Source organism: Myotis myotis, unplaced genomic scaffold, assembly GCF_014108235.1.
Source record: "Myotis myotis isolate mMyoMyo1 unplaced genomic scaffold, mMyoMyo1.p scaffold_m19_p_3, whole genome shotgun sequence".
NCBI lineage: Eukaryota > Metazoa > Chordata > Mammalia > Chiroptera > Vespertilionidae > Myotis > Myotis myotis.
The window spans coordinates 95,185,759-95,209,504 of record NW_023416335.1 but is presented as its reverse complement, the minus strand read 5'-3'; the positions used below and the strand labels follow the sequence as shown (position 1 = coordinate 95,209,504).

At 39.0% G+C, this 23,746-nt stretch overlaps 1 protein-coding gene and 1 pseudogene across 1 annotated transcript in view; one reads left to right on the top strand and one right to left on the bottom strand.

Annotated features, from left to right (window-relative positions):
- The window catches only part of SGCG (sarcoglycan gamma), a 208,701-nt gene that overhangs the window by 132,602 nt on the left and 52,353 nt on the right, over window positions 1-23,746 (top strand). Inside the window, exon 9 of the mRNA XM_036301222.1 lies at window positions 12,281-12,400. Coding sequence (XP_036157115.1) covers window positions 12,281-12,400 — 120 coding nt within the window. The remainder of the gene's footprint in view (window positions 1-12,280; window positions 12,401-23,746) is intronic.
- On the bottom strand, window positions 606-1,039 carry LOC118649667 (annotated as a pseudogene).

Here is a 23,746-nt window from a genome sequence, read left to right as displayed (position 1 = left end):
CTGCATCTGTTCAAACTTTATATGACCTCCAGAACCTCTCCAGTTTTTCATCTGATTAGTTGTAGTTCTCAACACCAACCAATTTAGTCTTTAATTCCATTAATTCTAAATTCACGACTTATCTTCAACTGAATGCCCTTGGGCAGGCTGTGCAAATCTATCCAACCAGAAAAGACCAGAGAATAAGGTCACATGGGAGTGAAGTCACATAAAAACTTTCATGGTAAGAAAAAGGATTCAGGCAAAACAAAAATGTATAAAAGAAATAACAAAAGGGTAAGCCAGTATGTAAAAGAAAAATGTATACATTCTCTAGTATCAGCACTCTATATGTTTGCCAAATTTAAGAAATTAGATGGCCCTTTTGATTATGGGAAAATAGATGAAAGTTATACTGCCAACACAAGCTGGTTAACTTTGTGTATTTATTTATTTATGTATTTATTTATTTATTTATTTATTTATTTATTTATTTATTTAATGTTTTTATATGTATGATTGAGTTTATTGCAAGAAATTGTAAGAGAAAATGGAGTTGAAGAAAGAAAAGAAGTGAAGACACACCTGGATAGGGGTTTTCACACTGGGCCTACTATCCGCAGGCCTCAGCAGCCCTTCCATGGATCCCTCCAATTCTCTCACATCAAAAGGTTGATCTTGCAAGTAATTTCCATGTTGTAGATACTCCAGCAAATTTCATAGTTCTACCTCTTCCTTCAGTGGCAAAGCTTCTCATAGTACCTGCATCTATTGATGTCCTCAAGGAACACATTCACGCTGAGGATTCTGTTTAAGGTCCTGTATGCCCCTTCCGTGTTCCCTTCATATACCACCACAATCCTGGCAATGAACTTCACATGTCCTGCTATGACCTTGGAATTAAGTCCTCAATCTGTAAGACCCCAAGCTCTCGGGACTCAGTTGACGTAAAGCCTGCTCACAACAGGAAGTGGAAAAAAACAAACAAACACACGTGTTTCTTCTTTTAAATGGCTGTTTTCACAAAACAGAATAATGTTACATTGGAAACTATAGCCATGTGTAAACCTGATGGTTCCTTTTTATTATACTAATACAAGAACTCCATATTTTATGTTGTTTTAATCTTTATAACTTATTCCACAAAATTAATTGTATTTCTCTTTTGCTTAGAAGTTTGTTTGATCACTAAGTCCAGTGAAATTCTCAGTGTATCTAGAGATAAACTTGAGCTTATTAGGCATACATGTTCTTGAAACTTGTCTAAGTCAAGTGATATGTTCTTGATTAATTATATAGTATTATAATTTATCTTTACAATCATTTCTTAAAATTCTTTAAATGACTAGCTTTAAAATGTTTGCGGGATTTTGCCCATTTTTGTCATTATTTCAACAAACATTTATCAAATGCCTATGTACCAGTCTCTATATGCTGCCAAGTAATTAATAACATATAAGTGTTATTATTTTTTAGAAATTACAAAAGTAAATAACTCCTTTTATATTTTTAAAAATGATTTAAAACAAATACTCATTTCCTCACTTAATTTTTGGTTGAATGTGGATTTTCATATAACATCCAAGGGAATTAGAAATAATAGAAGTCTGTTACCAATTTCATGAATAAAAAAACAAAACAAAACTGAAGCACTAAAAAAGCTAATTTGCTCCAGAAGGAACGGCTAGCAAGTAGAAAAGTCAAACCAGGAATGACCCCAGGACTTGTTTCTCTCAGCCAGGAATGTTTCCAATAGCCCTCCCTCTCTCTAACCAGATTTCCTTAAATTATGGCATGCCTGTAACTGTTATAGCTGTTACAAATATAGTTACCTTTTTTTTTTTTAGTATTTTGGGTTGTTTTTAGTGTAGTTTATTTCTAATATCATGCCATTGTGGTCTGAGAAGATGCTTGATATGATTTCAATCTTCTTGCATTTGGGGAGACTTTGTGACCCAATATGTGGTCTATTTTTGAATGTGTCCTATGAGCACTTGAGTAGAATGTATATTCCGTGGCTTTGGGGTGAAGTGTTCTGAAGATGTCAATTAAGTCCATCTGATCTAGTGAGTAATTTAGGATTGCTGTTTCTTTGCTGATGGTTTGTCTAGAGGATTTATCCAGTGATGTCAGTGGTGTATTAAAGTCCCCTACTATGATTGTATTGTTTTCGATCTCTCCTTTGATATCTTCTAGGAGTTTTTTATGTATTTGGGTGCTCCTGCATTAGATGCATATATGTTTATCAGGGTTATATCTTCTTGTTGTATTGATCCCTTTAGTATTATGAAGTGGCCTTCCTTATCTCTTGTTATGGCCTTCACTTTGAGGTCTATTTTGTCCCATATAAGTATTGCTACCCCAGCTTTCTTTTCATTTCCATTTGCCTGAAAGATATTTTTCCATCCCTTCACTTTCAGTCTGTGTGAGTCCCTTCTTCTGAGGTAGGTCTTTTGTAGACAGCAAATGTATGGGCCATGTTTTTTTTATCCATTCAGCCACTCAATGTCTTTTGGCTGGAGCATTTAGTCCGTTTACGTTTAAAGTTATTATTGAAAGGTACTTGTTTGTAGCCATTTCTTTTTTTGTGTGGCTGTTTTCTTTCTGAGCTTTTTTTCCTTCTTTTTACACCAGTCCCTTTAGCATTTCTTGCATTGCTGGCTTGGTGGTGATAAACTCCCTTAGCCTTGTTTTGTCTGTGAAGCTTCTTATTTCCCCTTCAAGTTTGAATGATAGCCTTGCTGGATAGAGTATTCTTGGATTCAGTCCTTTGCTTTGCATCCCTTTGTAAATTTCCGTCCATTCTTTTCTGGCCTGATGTGCTTCTGTTGAGAAATCATTTGACAATCTAATGGGAGATCCCTTGTATGTAACTTTCCGTCTCTCTCTTGCAGCCTGTAAGATTCTCTCTTTGTCCTAAACATTTGCCATGGTAATTATGATGTGTCTTGGTGTGGGTCTTTTCGGGCTCACCTTGTTTGGGACTCTCTGTGCTTGTGTGACTTTTTTCTTCCCCACCTCAGGGAAGTTTTCTGATATTATTTCTTCTAATAGGTTTTCTAATCCTTGTCCTCTTTCTGTTGTTCTGGCACCCCTATTCTTCGTATGTTGTTTCGTTTCATGTTGTCCCAAAGCTCCCTTAGGCTCTCCTCCTGTCTTTTAATTTTTTTCTCCAATTGCAGTACAGTTTGGGTGTGTTTTGCTTTCTTGTCTTCTAATTCACTAATTCGGTCCTCTGCTTCTCCTAGTCTACTGTTGATACTTTCAATGGTGTTTTTTATTGCAGCTATATCGCTCTTCATTTCTTCTTGTGTCTTACATAAGTTATTGATTTTTTCATCTGTTTCTTCTTGCTTCTTGCATAAGTTGTTGATTTTTTCCTCCATCCAGTTTATGCACTCAAGGACCCTTATTCTGAATTCTTTTTCTGTGATGTTGCATGCCTGTGTATCACTTAGCTGCTTTTCTGATGAGTCCTCCTTTTCTTTCCTTTGGGGGTTTCTTTGTCTACCCATGTTTGATCTCATCGACATATCTAGATGCTGAGTTGTTCAGTGGCTGCTCCCTGGATGGCAGTGGCTCCTCGGGCTGTGATTGCTCCTCGAGCGGTTGTGGTAGCGGCTGCTCCTCAGTTGGCAGCAGCTCTTCTGGTGAGTGCTGTTCACCGCTGTTGTGGCTCCTCTGGCTGATTGGGGGAGGCTTCACGTACAGCTGCTGTTCCTCAGACAGAGGGTGTGGTGATCAGGAGGCTGCTGTTGCTTGGATCTGCTGCATTGACTTAAAGGCACAAAATACAACACAACAAGGCACAACGTACCAGTCACTGAACACAAATGTATTCACGATATTAATAACCCAAAATAAAGGTGACCACCCAAGTTAAGAGAATTAGGGGATAAGGAAGAAAGAAGAGAAAAAGGGAAAAGAGAAAAAAGAAAAGAAAAAAAAAGAAAAAAAAGGAGTGCAAAAATGAAATTGGGAAATAGGAGGGGGAAAAAAAGAGTTAAAAGAGAGAATGAAGTAGAAGAGGGGAAGAGACTATTTATATGAGGAGAAAACTCTGATAGAACTGCCACTAATCCCAACCAATTCCAGTAACAGATCCCTGGAGATGAATGCGAACTACAAACAACCAATAATATCAAGTGAGGCAAGGAAAAACAGAAGCACAAAAATAACCAGGGCAGGTGGGGTGGGGGTTGGGGGGAACCAGCAGAAAAAGAAAAAGAAAAAGAAAAAGAAAAACAACTTCACACCAATCCTAAAAAAACCCAATAATACACTCAACAATCAGGCTAACATCAACAAATCAATAGAAAGATAAAAGAAAAAAAATTTTGGATAGTGAAGAAAAGTAAGGTAGAGGTGTATAAGGATTTAAAGCAGTGGATTGGAAATAGGATATATAAGTAGGGTGAAATTTTGACAGGGGGTAAAAAGAAGGAATAGGGAAAATCTAAAGCAGGAATAAGGTAAGAGAAACAGGACAACAAAAGGGGAAAAGTGAGGAAGAGGGTTTTAGCATAGAGGTAAAATTGAGGTAGAGAAAAATGATGCTAAAGGATCGATGAAAATAGAATGTAGAACACTAATCCCCAAAATAAAATAAAGAGAAAATAAAATGACACTTTAAAAAATGGTAAAATGGTAACAGTAATAATACTGGTTAAAAATAAAAATGTAGTAATTAAAGGGTAAAATCAGGTGATGGAAAAAGCAAAAAAAAAAAATTGGCTTCTTAGTTAAAAGGTGAAAAAAGAATAAAAAAATAAATAAAAATTTGCAGTAGTGAAGGTCCTTTGGTTCTTGTACTCTTCAGTCTGGCTTACCTTAGTCCTGCCAGGTATTCAGGAGAGTGTTAAATTTCCCTGTGACACACTGTTCCTCCGTGTTGTAAACCACAGTCCTGATTTTAACGCAGGCCGTATTTGTGTCCCAGACTGCCTTAATTTGTGTTTACCTAAGAGTCAGTTTGTGGCTCAGCCTCTGGGTGGCAGTGTTTTTGGGTTGGCCTCTGAGGTTATACAGCCTCTCTATCCAGTAGCTAGGGTTTATTTTCTCTATTGCACTTAAAACTGGTTTGGGGAAGTCCACTGCCCAGACCTGGTTCTTTGTTACCCTGCTCTGTATAGTTACCATTTTTGACAACAAAGAATTTATTGGGGAAAAAAGTTTCCCATTGGAATTACTTTGGTTTAACCTGTTAGCCTCAAATCTTGACTTTTAACCTTAGTTTCATGCCTGATCACTAAAATTAGTGATTTCTATTAAATAATAGAGTCCCGATGCGCAAAATTCATACAAGGGGCTCGGCCCCCACCAGTTCAGCTTCATCTGAAAGGTTGTCCTGAAGGATATCCAGAATGACATCTGGTTTAATTAGCATATTACGCTTTTATTATTATAGATTTGATTGGAAAGCCTCTTATGTTGAAAACCCTGAGCTAAGGATTATAACTCAGTTCACCAAATCCAAGATTATTTTCAGTAGGTGACTTCTGACAATCAAAGTTATTCCAGCCTCACATTTTCTAAAATAAGTTAAATTTAGCCAATCCAGATATTAAAATATAACTTATGTGACCTAGCCAAATTAACCCCATTTAATTAAATGAATAATTATTTATCATTAAACCACTGAAAAAAATGGCAATCAATACAGTCAAAACTAAAAGTCTTAAATTCCAAAAGAAATCAAGCACTGAAAAGCAAGCACTAAAGCTAGCATTTCAAATCTTTGAACTATGTTTTTTTCTTTTCTTTTTATTAAATTTATTTGGGTGATATTTGCTAATAAATTTATATAGGTATCAAGTGTATATTTCTATGATATACATAATCTTCATGTTGCATTTTGTGCCCATCACCCAAAGTCAAATAATCTTCCATCACCATATATTTGACCCCATTGAACTAAAAGATATCAAATCATAAGCAACAATAATAGAATCTTACCTTATAAATTCAGCTCTGGTCACTACAGTTAATTTTCTTTTGATTTAAAATAACAGAAACTCATTCTGGTTAGCCAAAACATGAGACACACTCAGAAGTATGCAAATTGTACTCAGATGGGTTTATGAGATTTGATATTTGTTTTGAAATGATGTTATCTTAAATTCAAGCAATCACAGTGGAGTGGGGAGGGCTGTTAATGAGGCATATTGTGTGCCAGGAATAATTTGATTGTATTTTCACTAGACAAACTCTAAGCCAATTTCACAAATTCATCAGATCATAAAACCTTCCTTTATTCATTTCCTGAATGTTTTATTTATTTCCTTCCTTACATTAAAAATTAATTTTACCAGGTAGCTGTTTTACTTATCACCAAGATAGAATTTAAATTTTATTTCTTAAAAACCTTTCCTACAAAAGATTACTTGCTCAGTTATAATCCATGTCCAGCTAGGTTATAAAAACTAGTAAGTTATTAATAAGAGTTAAAAGATCAATTATAAACTTAATTATTTTAAGAGATTACTATCCCTATTATTTTGGGCTTGTTATCTTTGGAGAACAATTTTTTCTGAAGTGGAAAACACATTTAAATTTAATATTCAATGTCTATATTTTTATAATATTAAAATGAAAGTTTATTCACTAATGTACCTTTATTTAAATAGTACCCTTTACTGGAGTGCATCCTTCTCTCTCAGTAGGGAACCATAAAGTGTTTCCTCAAGGTCCATTCAGATATCATCTCCCTCAGTGTTCTGTTTCTGACCCCCAGGGTGGACCATCAATTACTTGTTGAGGTTCTCATTGAACATTGTCCATGCTAGTATCGTGGCATCTATCAAATTGTCCTGGAACTAAATTTATATGCTTTTTTTCTTTTATAAACTATGAACTTATAAACTGTGAGCTACATCTCACTCACTTATATATCCTCAATTTTTATAGCACAGGACCTTGAGCATAAAAAATACAATAAATTTGTGTTGAACAGAAACTACATTTTCTTTTATTTAAGCAAATGCTTATATGGTTTGTTACTAAAAAAATTAGGCAACTAAATTCATTTGTTGAAGATTTCATCAATATATATAAAACAATGATTACAGAAAAAAGTCATTAATTTAACACCTTTTACTTAATAAAGCCTCCTAAAATTGTTATATAAATCTCCAGCAAGCAAAACTCTTTGAACTCTTACCGGATAAATTATTTCAGATTTTTTTCTTCTTAATTTTAAACTCAGATAACTGTATATTGAAGATAACTGTATATTCATCATTTAATGAAAATCAGTGTTTATGCATAAGGTATATCAGTGACCAAGGTATATGATGACACTGAATCACTGGGTGACTGAGTCTGAGTGAAGGCTCAAAAGAGAGAAAATACAAGCAACTATCAAAAAAATTAAGGCAGGTTTCCTTAAGAGAAAGAAGATAAAAGAGGAAAAAATGAATCCACTTTATAAGGGATACACACACACACACACACACACACACACAGACACTTTTTTTAAAAAAAAATGTTTATCATTTTTTTTAAAAAATTAAATCTTTATTTTTCAGGTTATTACAGTTGTTCTTTTTTACCCCCATAGCCACCCCACCCTCTGCCCTTACCCCCCCCCCAACTGTCCTCATCCATAGGTGCACGATTTTTGTCCAGTCTCTTCCTGCACCCCCCACACCTCTTTCCCCCCCCGAGAATTGTCAGTCCATTCCCTTTCTATGCCCCTGATTCTATTATATTCACCAGTTTATTCTGTTCATCAGATTATGTATTCACTTGATTTTTAGATTCACTTGTTGATAGATTTGTATTTGTTGTTCATAATTTGTATCTTTACCTTTTTTGTTCTTCCTCTTCTTAAAGAATACCTTTCAGCATTTCATAGAATACTAGTTTGGTGGTGATGAACTCCTTTAGCTTTTCCTTATCTGTGAAGCTCTTTATCTGACCTTCAATTCTGAATGATAGCTTTGCTGGGTAAAGCAATCTTGGTTGTAGGTTCTTGGTATTCATCACTTTGAATATTTCTTGCCACTCCCTTCTGGCCTGCATAGTTTCTGTTGAGAAATCAGCTGACAGTCGTATGGGTACTCCCTTGTAGGTAACTGACTTTTTTTCTCTTGCTGCTTTTAAGATTCTCTCTTTGTCTTTTGCTCTTGGCATTTTAATTATGATGTGTCTTGGTGTGGTCCTCTTCAGATTCCTTTACTTTGGGGTTCTCTGCACTTCTTGGACTTGTAAGTCTATTTCTTTCACCAGGTAGGGGAAGATTTCTGTCATTATTTCTTCAAATAGGTTTCAGTATCTTGCTCTCTCTCTTCTTCTGCCACCCCCATAATTCTGATGTTGGTACACTTGAAGTTGTCCCAGAGGCTCCTTACACTATCTTCATATTTTTGGATTCTTTTTTCTTTTTTTTTTTTTTTCCGGTTGGTTGTTTTTTGATTCTTCATATTTCAAATCTTTGACTTGATTCTTGGGATCCTCTAGTCTGCTGTTGGATCTCTGTATAATATTCTTTATTTCAGTCAGTGTATGCTTAATTTTTATTTGGTCCTTTTTCACATCCTCGGGGGTCTCACTAGATTTCTTGAGGGTCTCACTCAATTTATGGGCAGTTTCTAGAAAATTCTTGAAAAACCTTATAACCGCGGTTTTGAACTCTATATCCAGTACTTTGCTTTCCTCCATTTCTGTCATTTGTGACCTGTTTCTTTGTCTCCGCATTTTTTATGCTTCCCTCTGTTGATAGAGTGGCTTTCTGTGGTAGGTATCCTATAGGGCCCAGTAGCTCAGGCTCCCCAATTACCTGAGGTGGAAACTCTTGATGCACCCCTTTGTGGGCTGTATGCCCAGTCTTGTTGTAGTTAAGTCTTGACTGTAGTTGGTATCACTGGGAGGAATTGACCTCCAGGCCAATTGGCTGTGAGAATCAGCTGTGTCTATGGTGGGAGAAGTTCTGTGCTGGAGACACCCTTATGGGGCAAGACTTGCTTCAGTGGGGCTTTGGTGCTCACTGAGTCTTCCCCCTTATTGTGTCCCTTATGGATCTGAGGAGTTGTAATCTGGATGGTTCCACTCTGACCACTGGGTACACTGGCACTTGGATCTCTAAGGAGGTGCTAATTTAGCCTCTGTCTGAGGTTACTCAACAGGAGCTATGAAGAGATCTGCAGATTCCTTTTCTTTGTTTTGGGTTTGGAGGTGCTCAGATGAGGCCCAGATGTGAAGCAGTGCAAGCTGCTGTGGGGCCTTGGGCCTTCTTTTGGAAGTTCTGGGTCTCTCTGACCCAGCTGCATTTTGTTAGGTAATTTTAGATTGCAAAGGGCCAGGTCATTCATATGCAAAAGCCTCTGGGCACAGCTTGGGTCGGGCGGGGCCTCAGGGAATCAACAGGGCAGAGCAAACAGCTATGGCTGATCCTCAGTCCTTCCCTAAGAGGCCCCGCGTCTCAGTGTCCCACGGTAGTCACTGCAAGCACCTCTGAGAGAAAGCCGCCCACGAGTTCCACCCACTTCCAGACAGTCCAGTTTCTCCCCATATGAATCTGGGTCCCCAGAGACTAGCCTGGAACTGGAGTTGAGAGCGGGAGCATGTGTCTCCCTCCCGACTGAAAAAGACAACCGAATCCTCAGTTGCCAGCCCTTTCCGCGCGCCTCTGTACCTCTGCACTTTACTTCCTCACCTCCTCTGAGTCTCAGTGTGCTTTTCTCTTTCCTTCTAGTTGTAGAATTTCCACTCAGCCAGCCTTCCTGTGGTTCTGGATGATGTCCGTTTTGTCTTTTAGTTGTATTTTTGAAGTGGTTGTGCGAGGCAGCAATTTCAGGTGTTTACCTAGCCGCCATCTTGTTTTCTCTATCCAAACACACACTCTTAAATGAAGCATCAGTGAAGGGTTTTGAGGTATCTAATCTAATAAAAGAGAAACATGGTAATTGGCGTACTACCGCTACCCTTCCCATTGGCTAATCAGGGAGATATGCAAATTAACTGTCAGCCAAGAGGGCGGCCGGCAGCCAGGCAGCTTGAAACTAACATAAGGCTTGCTTGCTTCAGTGACGGAGGATTCCAACGTTCCCCGCCTGCCTTGCCGGCCTCTGAGCCTGCAGTTTGAAACATTTTAACAAATATAGAAGCTAAAAAAACCCCCCAGAAACCAGCTTTCAGGGAGCTGGGGTCAGAGCTGGAGTTATACATTGTTTCGATTACCTACTTTCAGCAGCGGAGGCCTAAGAGCTGGAGCCTCAGAGCTAAAGCTGGCCCAGAATTAAAAAAAAGAAAAAGAAAAAAGGAGCAGTTGGGAGCTTCCGTCACCCGCCAGCCTGAAAACAGCCCTCAGCCCCTCACCCAGACTGGCCAGGCAACCCAGTGGGGACCCCCACCCTGAAGGGTGTGTGACCAGCTGCAAACAGCCATCATCCCCTCACCCAGGCTGGCCAGGCACCCCAGTGGGGACCCCCACCCTGATCCAGGACACTCTTCAGGGCAAACCAGCCAGCCCCACCCATGCACCAGGACTCTATCCTATTTAGTAAAAGGGTAATATGCCTCCCAGCACCGGGATCAGTGGAGCCAAGAGGCCTCCCGGCACCGGGATCAGCGTGACAGGGGGCAGCGCCCAAACCCCCTGATCACCCTGCAGCTCTGTGTGTGACAGGGGGTGGGGCCACAACCTCCCTATCCATCCTGCTCTGTTCGTGACAGGGGAAGGCGCCCCAACCTCCTGGTCAGCCCTGCTCTGTGCCTGATATGGGGGAGCTCCCCAACCTCTGATCACCCTGCGGCTCTGTGTGTGACAGGGTGCGGTGCCCCAAGCCCCTGATCTGCCCTGCTCTGTGTGTGACAGGGTGGGGCACCCCAACCCCTCCACCCCCCACGGGCCCTGCTCTGTGTGTGACAGGGAGCAATGCCCCAACTCCCCTATCGGCCCTACTCTCTGAGTGAGGGGGGAGCTCCTCAACCCCCTGATGGGCCCTGCTCTGTGCGTGACAGGGGGTGGCATCGCAACCTCCCAATCTGCCCTGCTCTGTGCATGACAGGGGGCGGCGACCCAACTCCCCAGTCGGCCCTGCTCTGAGCCCGACCAGGGGCTGCACCTAGGGATTGGGCCTGCCCTCTGCCACCCGGGAGCAGGCCTAAGCCAGCAGGGCGTTATCTCCCGATGGGTCCCAGACTGCGAGAGGGCACAGGACAGGCTGAGGGACCCCCCCTCCCCCCCAAGTGCACAAATTTTTGTGCACCGGGCCTCTAGTAAATTAATAAAATAATATAAGTATACATTGGTGACCATGTCCAAAATAGATTCACATATTAATTGAAAAGCTTCTATTTAATTTCTAGCAGGTATCCATCAACTTTAATGAGGAACACAGGGACACATTCACAAAAACTATAAGCTATTTATTTTTTCAATAAATTTACTTTTCTAGATAATAATATAAAGCTAACATGCAAAAGAACTAGGGAACACTTGTAATTCTGTAAGCAAATGGTGAGAGCTGTGTTTTAGAAAGATTAACCCATTATGCTGCCAGGGTTAGAAAAATTGAAAGTACGAAGTGAAATTATGAAATAAAATGATGAGTATAGGATCTTATTCACTCCATGAGTATAGGATCTTATTCACTCCATGAGGTGCCTGGCCCATAATAGCACTGGTTACATGTTTGCTGAATACAGTAATGGTCTGAAAGGCAATGGGTCTAAAGCACATGTGAAGGAATTAAACTTGGAGGAGAAAGTGATGCCTTTGTCACTGAAATAAAAAGAAAGAAGGAGTGAAGAAGACAAATATGCATTTGGTAAGGGCAGAAATTTGAGGGAGTTCTTCCATGGTGATGTCTGTTTTTCCATGGAATAAGAGGTGACGACCTCTTCTGAGGATAAGGGCAGAGAAGATAATCTGAGTGTGAGTCATTTTCGCCATTAAAGTGAGCCATTTATAAAATTGTCTTTCATAAATCTCACATTTCATAATATAAAATTCTTATTTAGTTAATGCTCAAAAGAATGCAGATTTTAGATAATATGAGTGGCAGAATTAAATTGTTTTTGGCAGGTTTCAAAAAACGTAAAAATTAACTTTTAAATAATTTATGAATACATATATTTGATAAATATTAGCACAGATTTGGCAGGAATTAATTTTAACAATATAATACCTTTAGGCTTAGAACTTAAAAACTCATAAAGTAAAATAAAAACTATTGGTTAAAAAATTCTAAATATTTTGTAATTTGCTATTGCTGGATGAGATGGAATGTGTAAAAATAGAAATCATGACACTGCATGTAGTAAACTCTTTATAATACTGTTCCAATTAATCCTTCAGGTCCCAAAATGGTAGAAGTCCAGAGTCAACAGTTTCAGATCAGTTCCAAAGAAGGCAAATCACTGTTTACTGTTGATGAAAGCAAAGTTGTGGTTGGTACAGACAGACTTCGAGTAACTGGTATGTACTAGCTTTTTTATTTTATTTTAATTGAGATATAATTGGCATATAAATTAAATTAGTTTCAGGTGTGTAACATAATGATTCCATCTTTGTATATAATGTGAAATGATCACCACAAAAAGTTTAGTTAATATTCATCACCACACATACTTATAAATTTTTTCTTATGACGAGAACTTCTAAAATTTACTAAAAAACAACTTTCAAACATGCAATACAGTATCATTGACTATAGAACTATGGCAGGGGTGGGCAAACTTTTTGACTCGAGGGCCACAATGGGTTCTTAAACTGGACCGGAGGGCTGGAACAAAAGCATGGATGTAGTGTTTGTGTGAACTAATATAAATTCAAAGTAAACATCATTACATAAAAGGGTACGGTCTTTTTTTTTTTTTTAGTTTTATTCATTTCAAACGGGCTGGATCCAGCCCGCGGGGCATTGTTTGCCCACAGCTGAACTATGGTATAGATTACATCTCATGACTTTAATTTATAGCTGGAATTTAGTATCTTTTTATTTTCTTCACCCATTTTGCCATCCCACACTCCCTACCCTCTTAGAACCACCAATCTGTTCTCTGTATCTACATATTCAGGTTTTTTAAAAAAATATATTTTATTGATTTTTTTACAGAGAGGAAGGGAGAGGGATAGAGAGTTAGAAACATCGATGAGAGAGAAACATCGATCAGCTGCCTCCTGCACACCCCCCACTGGGGATGTGCCCACAACCAAGATACATGTCCTTGACAGGAATCAAACCTGGAACCCTTGAGTCCACAGGCTGACGCTCTATCCACTGAGCCAAACCGGTTAGGGCCATTTTTAGGTTTTTTGTTTGCTTGTTTAGATTCCACATATAAGTGAGATCATAATGTATTTGTCTTTCTCTGTCCGACTTTTCACTTAGCATAATGGCCTCAAGATCCAGCTATATTGTTGCAAATGGCAAGATTTTCTTCTTTTTAAAGGCTGAATAGTATTCTACATCACATCTTCTTTATCCATTCATCTGTAGCAACTCTTGAGAAAAACAAACAATATCCCATGGAGTACACATCTGCAAAAGCAAATTATACTTTGGGCACATTTACTCTTTCAGGCAAATAAGAAAAAAGTAATTTGAATTTGTTGACTTTTCTTCATGGCATTTCTTTGGAAATTCTTTGATATTCTCATAGAAGAATGAAATACTCCTCACAAATCTTTACCCACTCTTTCCTTCCACCACATTGTTACCCTTTATCTCTCTCCACTGGTGTAACCCAAAAGCTTATCATAAATTTCTCTATCATCTGCACAATATTAAACATGACTTTTGCAAAACAACCTTCTTCCAAGTCTCTTTTATTCCCATTATGTGGGGTACTTGGGTTCCTTATCTATACTAATAGAAGCCTATGTCCGTGGTCAGCAAACTGCGGCTCGCGAGCCACATGCAGCTCTTTGGCCCCTTGAGTGTGGCTCTTCCTAAGCCTTAGGAGTACCCTAATTAAGTTAATAACAGTGTACCTACCTATATAGTTTAAGTTTAAAAAATCTGGCTCTCAAAAGAAATTTCAATTGTTGTACTGTTGATATTTGGCTCTGTTGACTAATGAGTTTGCCGACCACTGGCCTAGGTGGTCCTCGTGCCCTCGCACATGACGTCATCACAAGATGTCTTCCACAAGATGGGCACCACAAAGATGGCCACCACAAAGATGGCTGCCACAAGATGGCCATCACAGATGGCCACGTGCACAGTGGAGGCCAGGGGGTCACGCGGCTCTTCACAGCACAGAGGAGGCTGGTCGCGGCAGGGGAGGGCAGTTGTGGGTGATCAGGCCAGCGGGAGAGTGCAGTTGGGAGCGATCGGGCTGTCAGGGGAGGGCAGTTGGGGGCGATTGGCCAGCAGGGGAGCAGTTAGGCATCAATAGGGTCAGCAGGGGAGTGGTTAGGGGGCGATCAGGCTGGCAGGCAGAAGTGGTTGTGGCAATCAGGCAGGCAGGCAGGTGAGCTATTGGGAGCCAGCAGTCCCGGATTGTGAGAGGGATGTCCAAGGGGTCCCAAACTGGAGAGGGTGCAGGCTGGGCTGAGGGACAATCCTCCTCCACCATGAACAAATTTCATGCACGGGGCCTCTAGTATTTTTACAAAAAACATTTCTTTATTTGAAATAAATATAAGATGGGGTTTTGATATGACTCATTTTTAGGACTGAAAAGAAGAAATTTTATTTTTAAAACTGTTCACATGTTCTAAATTTACTTGCTGAGCTTCTGTAAAGACTAGAAGACATACAAAGGCAGACACTAGTTTAATTCATCCCAGTACATTTTTTGTTTTAATCCTCACCTGCCGGAAGCCAATTCCAACATGTCATAATTGCAAGAGTTTCATCAAAAGGTTGATGGAACTTGGGGACTCAACAAGGTTGAGTCACACATGTAGTCACCTGAGAATGGCTGAGGGCATTTCCCCAAACCTGAAAAAGGATGATTGTTGGCTGCCAGACAGCTCAGGGCATCTTAATCTACATATTATTGCCTCCTATTGGCCAAACACCTGAACAGCCATAGGCGATTCTTCCAATCTGACAATGCTTCTGTATACAAAACCCTGACCCTTTGAAGTGTATATCTCTGTCTTGCCTCAGGAAAATTTGTGTTAATAAAAATGATGGGGTCCTGAGATGAGGAGAATTTAGATCTTAGTTTCCTTTAAACTAGTCTCCTCTGACCCCCAAATGTCTTTCAAAATTAAGTGTCATCTCTGGACTCCTATGTAATCTATGCACAGCCTTCTCCAGATTTCCTGAACCATTCTTGATGCTGGAACAAGAACCCCAGAACTCACCTAAGGATATGTTTATTGATTTTTTTTAAAGAGAGGAAGGAAGAGAGAGAGAGAGAGAGAGAGAGAGAGAGAGAGAGAGAGAGAGAGAGAGAGGCATTGGTTGCCTCCTGCATCCTCCCTGACTGGGGATTAAACCAGTAACCTAGGTATGTGTCCTGACAGGGAATTGAACCCAAAACTTTTTTGGCATACAGGGTAGCCATCCATTCAGGGCATCCTGATACTTTTAGCTACTATTATGAAAACCAATATCAATTTTATTCTCTCATATATTGTTACCAATACTCATAAATGAAAATAACAAATAATGTTCCCTGACTCAAAAAAAAAAAGAAAGAAATACACTCAACTCTAACATGAAGTTTTGTGTCATATATAATTCCTAACAAAACAAACTATAAAACATAACCTATGTTGCAGCATACTACAAGGCAGTAGGGTCTTTTTCTTACTAAAATAAAAGATACTAAGAAATCTAATGAAAGGAAATTGAGTATTACCTAGTTAAAAAAAAAAAAAAGCCAGGTTTCCCAAGTGTCTTGGTTATCAGAAATCACTCTTGCACAGTACAGAGAATATTGGGTTTGAAGATCGAGCTTCTAGTCCAGTGGTTCTCAAATTTCTGGCCCTTTAAATACAGTTCCTCATGTTGTGACCCAACCATAAAATTATTTTCATTGCTACTTCATAACTGTAATGTTGCTACTGTTATGAATCATAATGTAAATATCTGATATGCAGGATGGTCTTAGGCGACCCCTGTGAAAGGGTCATTAGACCGCCAAAGGGGTCACGACGCACAGGTTGAGAACTGCTGTCTAGTCCCATCTGAACAATTACTAGCTGCATGACCGCAGGCAAATTACTTAATATGCTTTGGTAGTCTTCCCACATTTATTTATTTATTTATTTATTTATTTATTTATTTAGTTAGTTAGTTAGTTAGTTTTATTGCTTAAAGTATTACAAGGGTATTACATATGTCTCCTTTTTTCCCCCACCCTTGACAATCCCCTGGCCTCCCCTACCCCCCAGTGTCTTACGTCCATTGGTTATGCTTATATGCATGCATATAAGTCCTTCAGTTGATCTCTTACCCCCGCCTTCTGCCCCCCTACCCTCCCCGGCCTTCCCGCTGCAGTTTGACAGTCTGTTTGAGGCAGCTCTGCCTCTGTATCTATTTTTGTTCATAAGTTTAGAATGGTCTTTATTATCCATGAATGAGTGAGATCATGTGGTATTTTTCCTTCATTGACTGGCTTATTTCACTTAGCATAATGCTCTCCAGTTCCATCCATGACGTTGCAAATGGTAAGAGTTCCTTCTTTTTTACAGCAGCATAGTATTCCATCGTGTAGATGTACCACAGCTTTCTAATCCATTCATCTACTGATGGGCACTTAGGCTGTTTCCAGATCTTCGCTATGGTGAATTGTGCTGCTATGAACATATGGGTGCATATATCCTTACTGATTGGTGTTTCTGGTTTCTTGGGATACAGTCCTAGAAGTGGGATCACAGGGCCAAATGGGAGTTCCATTTTTAGTTTTTTGAGGAAGCTCCATACTGTCTTCCATAGTGGCTGCACCAGTCTGCATTCCCACCAGCAGTGCACAAGTGTTCCTTTTTCTCCACATCCTCTCCAGCACTTTTCGTTTGTTCATTTGCTGATGATAGTCATTCTGACAGGTGTGAGATGGTACCTCATTGTTGTTTTGATTTGCATCTTTCGGATGATTAGTGACTTTGAGCATGTTTTCATATGTCTCTTGGCTTTCTGAATGTCCTCTTTTGAAAAGTGTCTATTTAGGTCCTTTGCCCATTTTTTGATTGGATTGTTTATCTTCCTTTTGTTAAGTTGTATGAGTTCCCTATAAACTTTGGAGATTAGGCCCTTATCATATATGATATTGGCAAATATGTTCTCTCATGCAGTGGGCTCTCTTGTTGTTTTGTTGATGGTTTCTTTTGCTGTGCAGAAGGTTTTTATTTTGATGTAGTCCCATTTGTTCATTTTCTCTTTAGATTCAAGTGCCCTAGGAGTTGTATCAGTGAAGAAATTGCTTTGACGTATGTCTGAGATTTTGTTGCCTTTGGATTCTTCTAGAATTTTTATGGTTTCCTGTCATACATTTAAGTCCTTTATCCATTTTGAGTTTATTTTTGTGTATGGTGTAAGTTGGTGGTCTAGTTTCATTTTCTTGCATGTATCTGTCCAATTTTCCCAACACCATTTATTGAAGAGACTATCTTGACTCCATTGTATGTTCTTGCTTCCTTTGTCAAATATTAATTGAGCATATTGGTTCGGGCTGATTTCTGGGCTCTCTATTCTATTCCATTGATCTATATATCTGTTCTTGTGCCAGTACCAGGCAGTTTTGAGAACAGTGGCTTTGTAATACAGCTTGATATCTGGTATTGAGATCCCACCTACTTCGTTGTTTCTCAGGATCGCTGCAGCTATTTGGGGTCTTTTTTTATTCCAGATGAATTTTTGGAGAGTTCTTTCTAGATCTGTGAAATATGCCTTTGGTATTTTAATGGGAAGTGCATTGAATTTATAGATTGCTTTGGGTAGTATGAACATTTTAATGATGTTGATTCTACCAATCCATGAAAACGGTATGAACTTCCATCTGTTTATGTCTTCCTCTATCTCTTTTTTCAACGTCCTGTAGTTTTCTGAGTACAGGTCTTTTACCTCTTTAGTTAAGTTTATTCCTAAGTAGCTTAATTTTTTTGGTGCGATGGTAAATGGGATTGTTTTTTTAGTCTCTCTTTCTGAAAGTTCACTATTGGTGTATAGAAATGCTTCAGATTTCTTGGGGTTAATTTTGTATCCTGCTACATTGCCAAATTCATGTATTAAGTCTAGTAGTTTTTTGATGGAGTCTTTAGGGTTTTGTATGTATAATATCATGTGTGCAAATAAGGACAGTTTTACTTCCTCTTTTCCAATTTGGATGTCTTTTATTTCTTCTTCTTGTCTAATTGCAATGGCTAATACATCCAGTACTATGTCGAACAGGAGTGGTGAGAGGGGGCATCCCTGTCTTGTCCCTGTTCTTAGGGGAAATGGTGTTAGTTTTTGTCCATTGAATATGATGTTGGCTGTGGGCTTGTCATATATGGCTTCTATTATGTTGAGGTATGATCCTTCTACTCCCACCTTGCTGAGAGTTTTTATCAAAAATGGGTGTTGGATTTTGTCAAATGCTTTTTATGCATCAATTGATATGACTATGTGGGTTTTTTCTTTCCATTTGTTATTGTGATGTATCACGTTTATTGATTTTCGGATATTGTACCATCCTTGCATCCCTGGGATAAATCCTACTTGGTCATGGTGTATGATCTTTCTGATGTACTGCTGTATCTGATTTGCTAAGATTTTGTTGAGGATTTTGGCATCTATGTTCATGAGGGATATTGGCCTGTAATTCTCTTTCATTGTGTTGTCTTTACCTGGTTTTGGTATTAGGGTGATGCTGGCTTCATAGAATGAGCCTGGGAGTGTTCCTTCCTCTTAAATTTTTTGTTGTAGTCTGAGGAGAATAGGTTTTAGTTCTTCCTTGAATGTTTGGTGAAACTCCCCTGTGAAGCCGTCTGGTCCTTGGCTTTTGTTTCCTGGTAACTTTTTGATGACTGCTTCAATTTCTTCCATAGTTATTGGCCTATTGAGATTTTTAGATTCTTCCTGATTGAGTTTTGGAATGTTATTTTTCTAGGAATTTGTCCATTTCCTCCAGGTTGCCTAGTTTGTTGGAGTAGAGTTGTTCATAGTATTTTTTAACAATCATTTGTATTTCTGTGGATTCTGTTGTTATTTTGCCTCTATTGTTTCTGATTTTGTTTATTTGGGTCCTCTCTCTTTGCTTCTTGGTGAGCCTGGCTAGAGGTTTGTCAATCTTGTTTATCCTTTCAACGAAGCAGCTCTTGGTTTCATTGATTTTCTGTATTGTTTTTTTTGTCTCTATGTCATTTATTTCTGCTCTAATCTTTATTATCTCCTTTCTTCTGTTCACTCTGGGGTTTTCTTGTTGCTCTCTTTCTAATTCTTTGATATGTAGAGTTAGATGATTTACTACCATTTTTTCTTGTTTTTTGAGATAGGCCTGTAGAGCTATAAACTTCCCTCTCAGGACTGCTTTCATTGTGTCCCATAGATTTTGGATTGTTGTGTTTTTATTGTCATTAGTTTTTGGATGTTTTTATTTCTTCTTTGATCTCATTGGTAACCCAATCAATATTTAATAACATGCTATTCAGCTTCCAAGTGTTTCAGTATTTTGGGTTGTTTTTATTGTAGTTTATTTCTAATATTATGCCTTCGTGGTCTGAGAAGATGCTTGGTATGATTTCAATCTTTTTGAATTTGGGGAGACTCTGCTTGTGACCCAATATGTGGTCTATTTCTGATGTAGTGAGTCATCACTTTGCTGTTTCTTTGCTGATGGTTTGTCTAGAGGATTTACCCAGTGATGTCAGTGGTGTATTAAAGTCCCCTACTATGATTGTATTGTTTTCGATCTCTCCTTTGATATCTTCTAGGAGTTTTTTATGTATTTGGGTGCTCCTGCATTAGATGCATATATGTTTATCAGGGTTATATCTTCTTGTTGTATTGATCCCTTTAGTATTATGAAGTGGCCTTCCTTATCTCTTGTTATGGCCTTCACTTTGAGGTCTATTTTGTCCCATATAAGTATTGCTACCCCAGCTTTCTTTTCATTTCCATTTGCCTGAAAGATATTTTTCCATCCCTTCACTTTCAGTCTGTGTGAGTCCCTTCTTCTGAGGTAGGTCTTTTGTAGACAGCAAATGTATGGGCCATGTTTTTTTATCCATTCAGCCACTCAATGTCTTTTGGCTGGAGCATTTAGTCCGTTTACGTTTAAAGTTATTATTGAAAGGTACTTGTTTGTAGCCATTTCTTTTTTTGTGTGGCTGTTTTCTTTCTGAGCTTTTTTTCCTTCTTTTTACACCAGTCCCTTTAGCATTTCTTGCATTGCTGGCTTGGTGGTGATAAACTCCCTTAGCCTTGTTTTGTCTGTGAAGCTTCTTATTTCCCCTTCAAGTTTGAATGATAGCCTTGCTGGATAGAGTATTCTTGGATTCAGTCCTTTGCTTTGCATCCCTTTGTAAATTTCCGTCCATTCTTTTCTGGCCTGATGTGCTTCTGTTGAGAAATCATTTGACAATCTAATGGGAGATCCCTTGTATGTAACTTTCCGTCTCTCTCTTGCAGCCTGTAAGATTCTCTCTTTGTCCTAAACATTTGCCATGGTAATTATGATGTGTCTTGGTGTGGGTCTTTTCGGGCTCACCTTGTTTGGGACTCTCTGTGCTTGTGTGACTTTTTTCTTCCCCACCTCAGGGAAGTTTTCTGATATTATTTCTTCTAATAGGTTTTCTAATCCTTGTCCTCTTTCTGTTGTTCTGGCACCCCTATTCTTCGTATGTTGTTTCGTTTCATGTTGTCCCAAAGCTCCCTTAGGCTCTCCTCCTGTCTTTTAATTTTTTTCTCCAATTGCAGTACAGTTTGGGTGTGTTTTGCTTTCTTGTCTTCTAATTCACTAATTCGGTCCTCTGCTTCTCCTAGTCTACTGTTGATACTTTCAATGGTGTTTTTTATTGCAGCTATATCGCTCTTCATTTCTTCTTGTGTCTTACATAAGTTATTGATTTTTTCATCTGTTTCTTCTTGCTTCTTGCATAAGTTGTTGATTTTTTCCTCCATCCAGTTTATGCACTCAAGGACCCTTATTCTGAATTCTTTTTCTGTGATGTTGCATGCCTGTGTATCACTTAGCTGCTTTTCTGATGAGTCCTCCTTTTCTTTCCTTTGGGGGTTTCTTTGTCTACCCATGTTTGATCTCATCGACATATCTAGATGCTGAGTTGTTCAGTGGCTGCTCCCTGGATGGCAGTGGCTCCTCGGGCTGTGGTTGCTCCTCGAGCGGTTGTGGTAGCAGCTGCTCCTCAGTTGGCAGCAGCTCTTCTGGTGAGTGCTGTTCACCGCTGTTGTGGCTCCTCTGGCTGATTGGGGGAGGCTTCACGTACAGCTGCTGTTCCTCAGACAGAGGGTGTGGTGATCAGGAGGCTGCTGTTGCTTGGATCTTTCCATGAGAGGCAGTACTCCACGTAGTCGCGCTGTCCCCGATCAGGTGTCTCCGGGTTAGCAGCCAATCTCTGGATGTGGGGTCTTTGGGAGTTCAGTATACGTTTCCAAAAAACAGCCTCTCAAGATGGTGCAGTCTCTGCACCTGAGCCGGAACTCCGGGAGAGATTTCAGCCTGTTTTCTCACTTTTAAAAGTGGATTTATAATGTCAATTGTAGTAGTGTTGCTGGATTAAGTGGATTAATGTATGCAAAGGACAGCAAAAGTCTTAGTAGGGTATTATTTCAGTGAGGGTAATAAAATATGTAGGACAAATAGCCAAAGAAACAGTTTAGGTTGCTTCCAACCCAAGCCATCCTACATAAGACATCAGTGAAGTGAACTTTTTCCCAGCCCAGAACTCCTTCCAAGCCATGGCATCAATTAGTAGAACTGGTGAGAAAAATCAATAAGCAGTTATTTATTACCTACATGCATGTACCAGAATTACCTGGAGGGCTTGTTAAAATATGTATTGCTGGGCTTCAACCCAAGAGTTTCTGATTCAGTAGGTCTGAAATGGGACATGAGATTCTGCCTTTCTTAGCTGATGCTGTAGTGTCAAGGACCACATGCTGAGAACCTCTGTCCTACACTAATTTGACCAGAGTCAGTGGGAGAAGTTACATGTTAGCAACATATAGACACACTACATAGCACATACATTTAAGTTATCCTTTTTTAAAGATGTCATATTCTTATTCTCTTTCATAGGTTTATTTATGTATTTATTTTTGTCTCAAGCACAAAATTCTTCCAAACTCCTCTTCACTCCAGTGAAACTAATCAGATCAAATATACTGCATCTGAAACTACTACTAGTATATACTATTTTCCTTGTCATTTATACCATTGAGTGTTGAGTGCATGAACAGTACAATTCTGACCCAGAATTTAACTCTTGTTAGTTTTCCAACTTATGATCAAAGAAATGCAAGAAATCCCACAATTCTGACTTCTTTCCTTGTTTTTTCACTATCCACGGATCCATATATATTATCTAGTTCAGGTTTTCTCAACCATAACACTGTGGATTTTTAAAATCCTCACTCAAGGATATGTTTATTGATTTTTAGAGAGAGAAGGGAGAAATATAGAGATAGCGATAGAGATAGAGATAGAGAGAGAGAAATATCGATTGGTTGCCTCTCGTACATACCCCAAATGGGGATTGAACCCGCAACCTTTTTGGTGTAGCAGATGTTGGCTCCAACCAAATGAGTCACCTGACCAGAGCTCAACCTTAACACTATTAACATTATGGGCTGAGGAATATTTTTGGTGTGAGCAGGGAACAGCGCAGGACATTTAGCAGCATCCCTGACCTTTATCCATAGGTCCAGTAGCATTCCTCCCCACTCCCTCATGAGTTGTGACAACAAAAATGGCTCCATGCATTGCCAAAAGTTATTTTTAGATGGTATGGGGGAAGAGGTAAAATCATCTCTAGTTGAAAACCACTGGTCTACCTTAAACCTATACTGTTTCTCTAGAATTTATTAACATTTACTAGTATTTAATGTTTACAATGTGTTAGTAAGCTAAATATCTATAGCACAAAATAAGACATGTTCCCTTTTAGGTGATGTGTATATTTCAGCTGATATGTAAAACATTAATTTGTTAGACATAGTCTGCTAAAGACTATAATAGATATTTGGGCCAGGGGCTACAGAAAGAGCCTGAAGAAAGGGATCAGTTGGTGTCAGAGAGTGAGGGAGAGACAAGAGTAGTTCGGAGAAGGTTTCTCCAGGAAAGATAAATTTGAGCTGGTCTTAGAAAGTAGGTGAGTGTAGACCTTGAGTGAGTGTTTTGCCCTTTAGTGTTTCACAGGACCCCTTCAAGCATCTTTACCCAGTGATCTCTTATTGACTGCATGATATTGTACAGAATCAAATAAAGCAAATACAATTGATTGTGAAATTAAATTTCAAATCTTGTCAAAGGAGCAGGGTTTTTAGAGTCAAAATGATGTAGAAATACTGGACTCTCTAACAAACCCAGTAACAAAAGAAGACCTGAAAAGTCAGACTTGCCAGCAACTACAGAAGTGAAAATGAACAAAAATGACCTGATAGGTACTTCAAAGATCAATAATTTTACTATCATAAGATTAAAATATTTACCCTTGGGAAGACTGACAATTCCCTCAATTTGACTATTCTTATGGCTTTATTGCAAATGTTAGATATTAGGTGAATAATGTCATATTGTACCACTGTGGTAGGCAGAATTCTAAAGATGACCCCCAGTGACCTTTGCCCTTGTAAAATTCCCTCATCTCCGCATCTAGATGGAATTTGTAAATATGATGAGATATAATTCTAATGATTACATT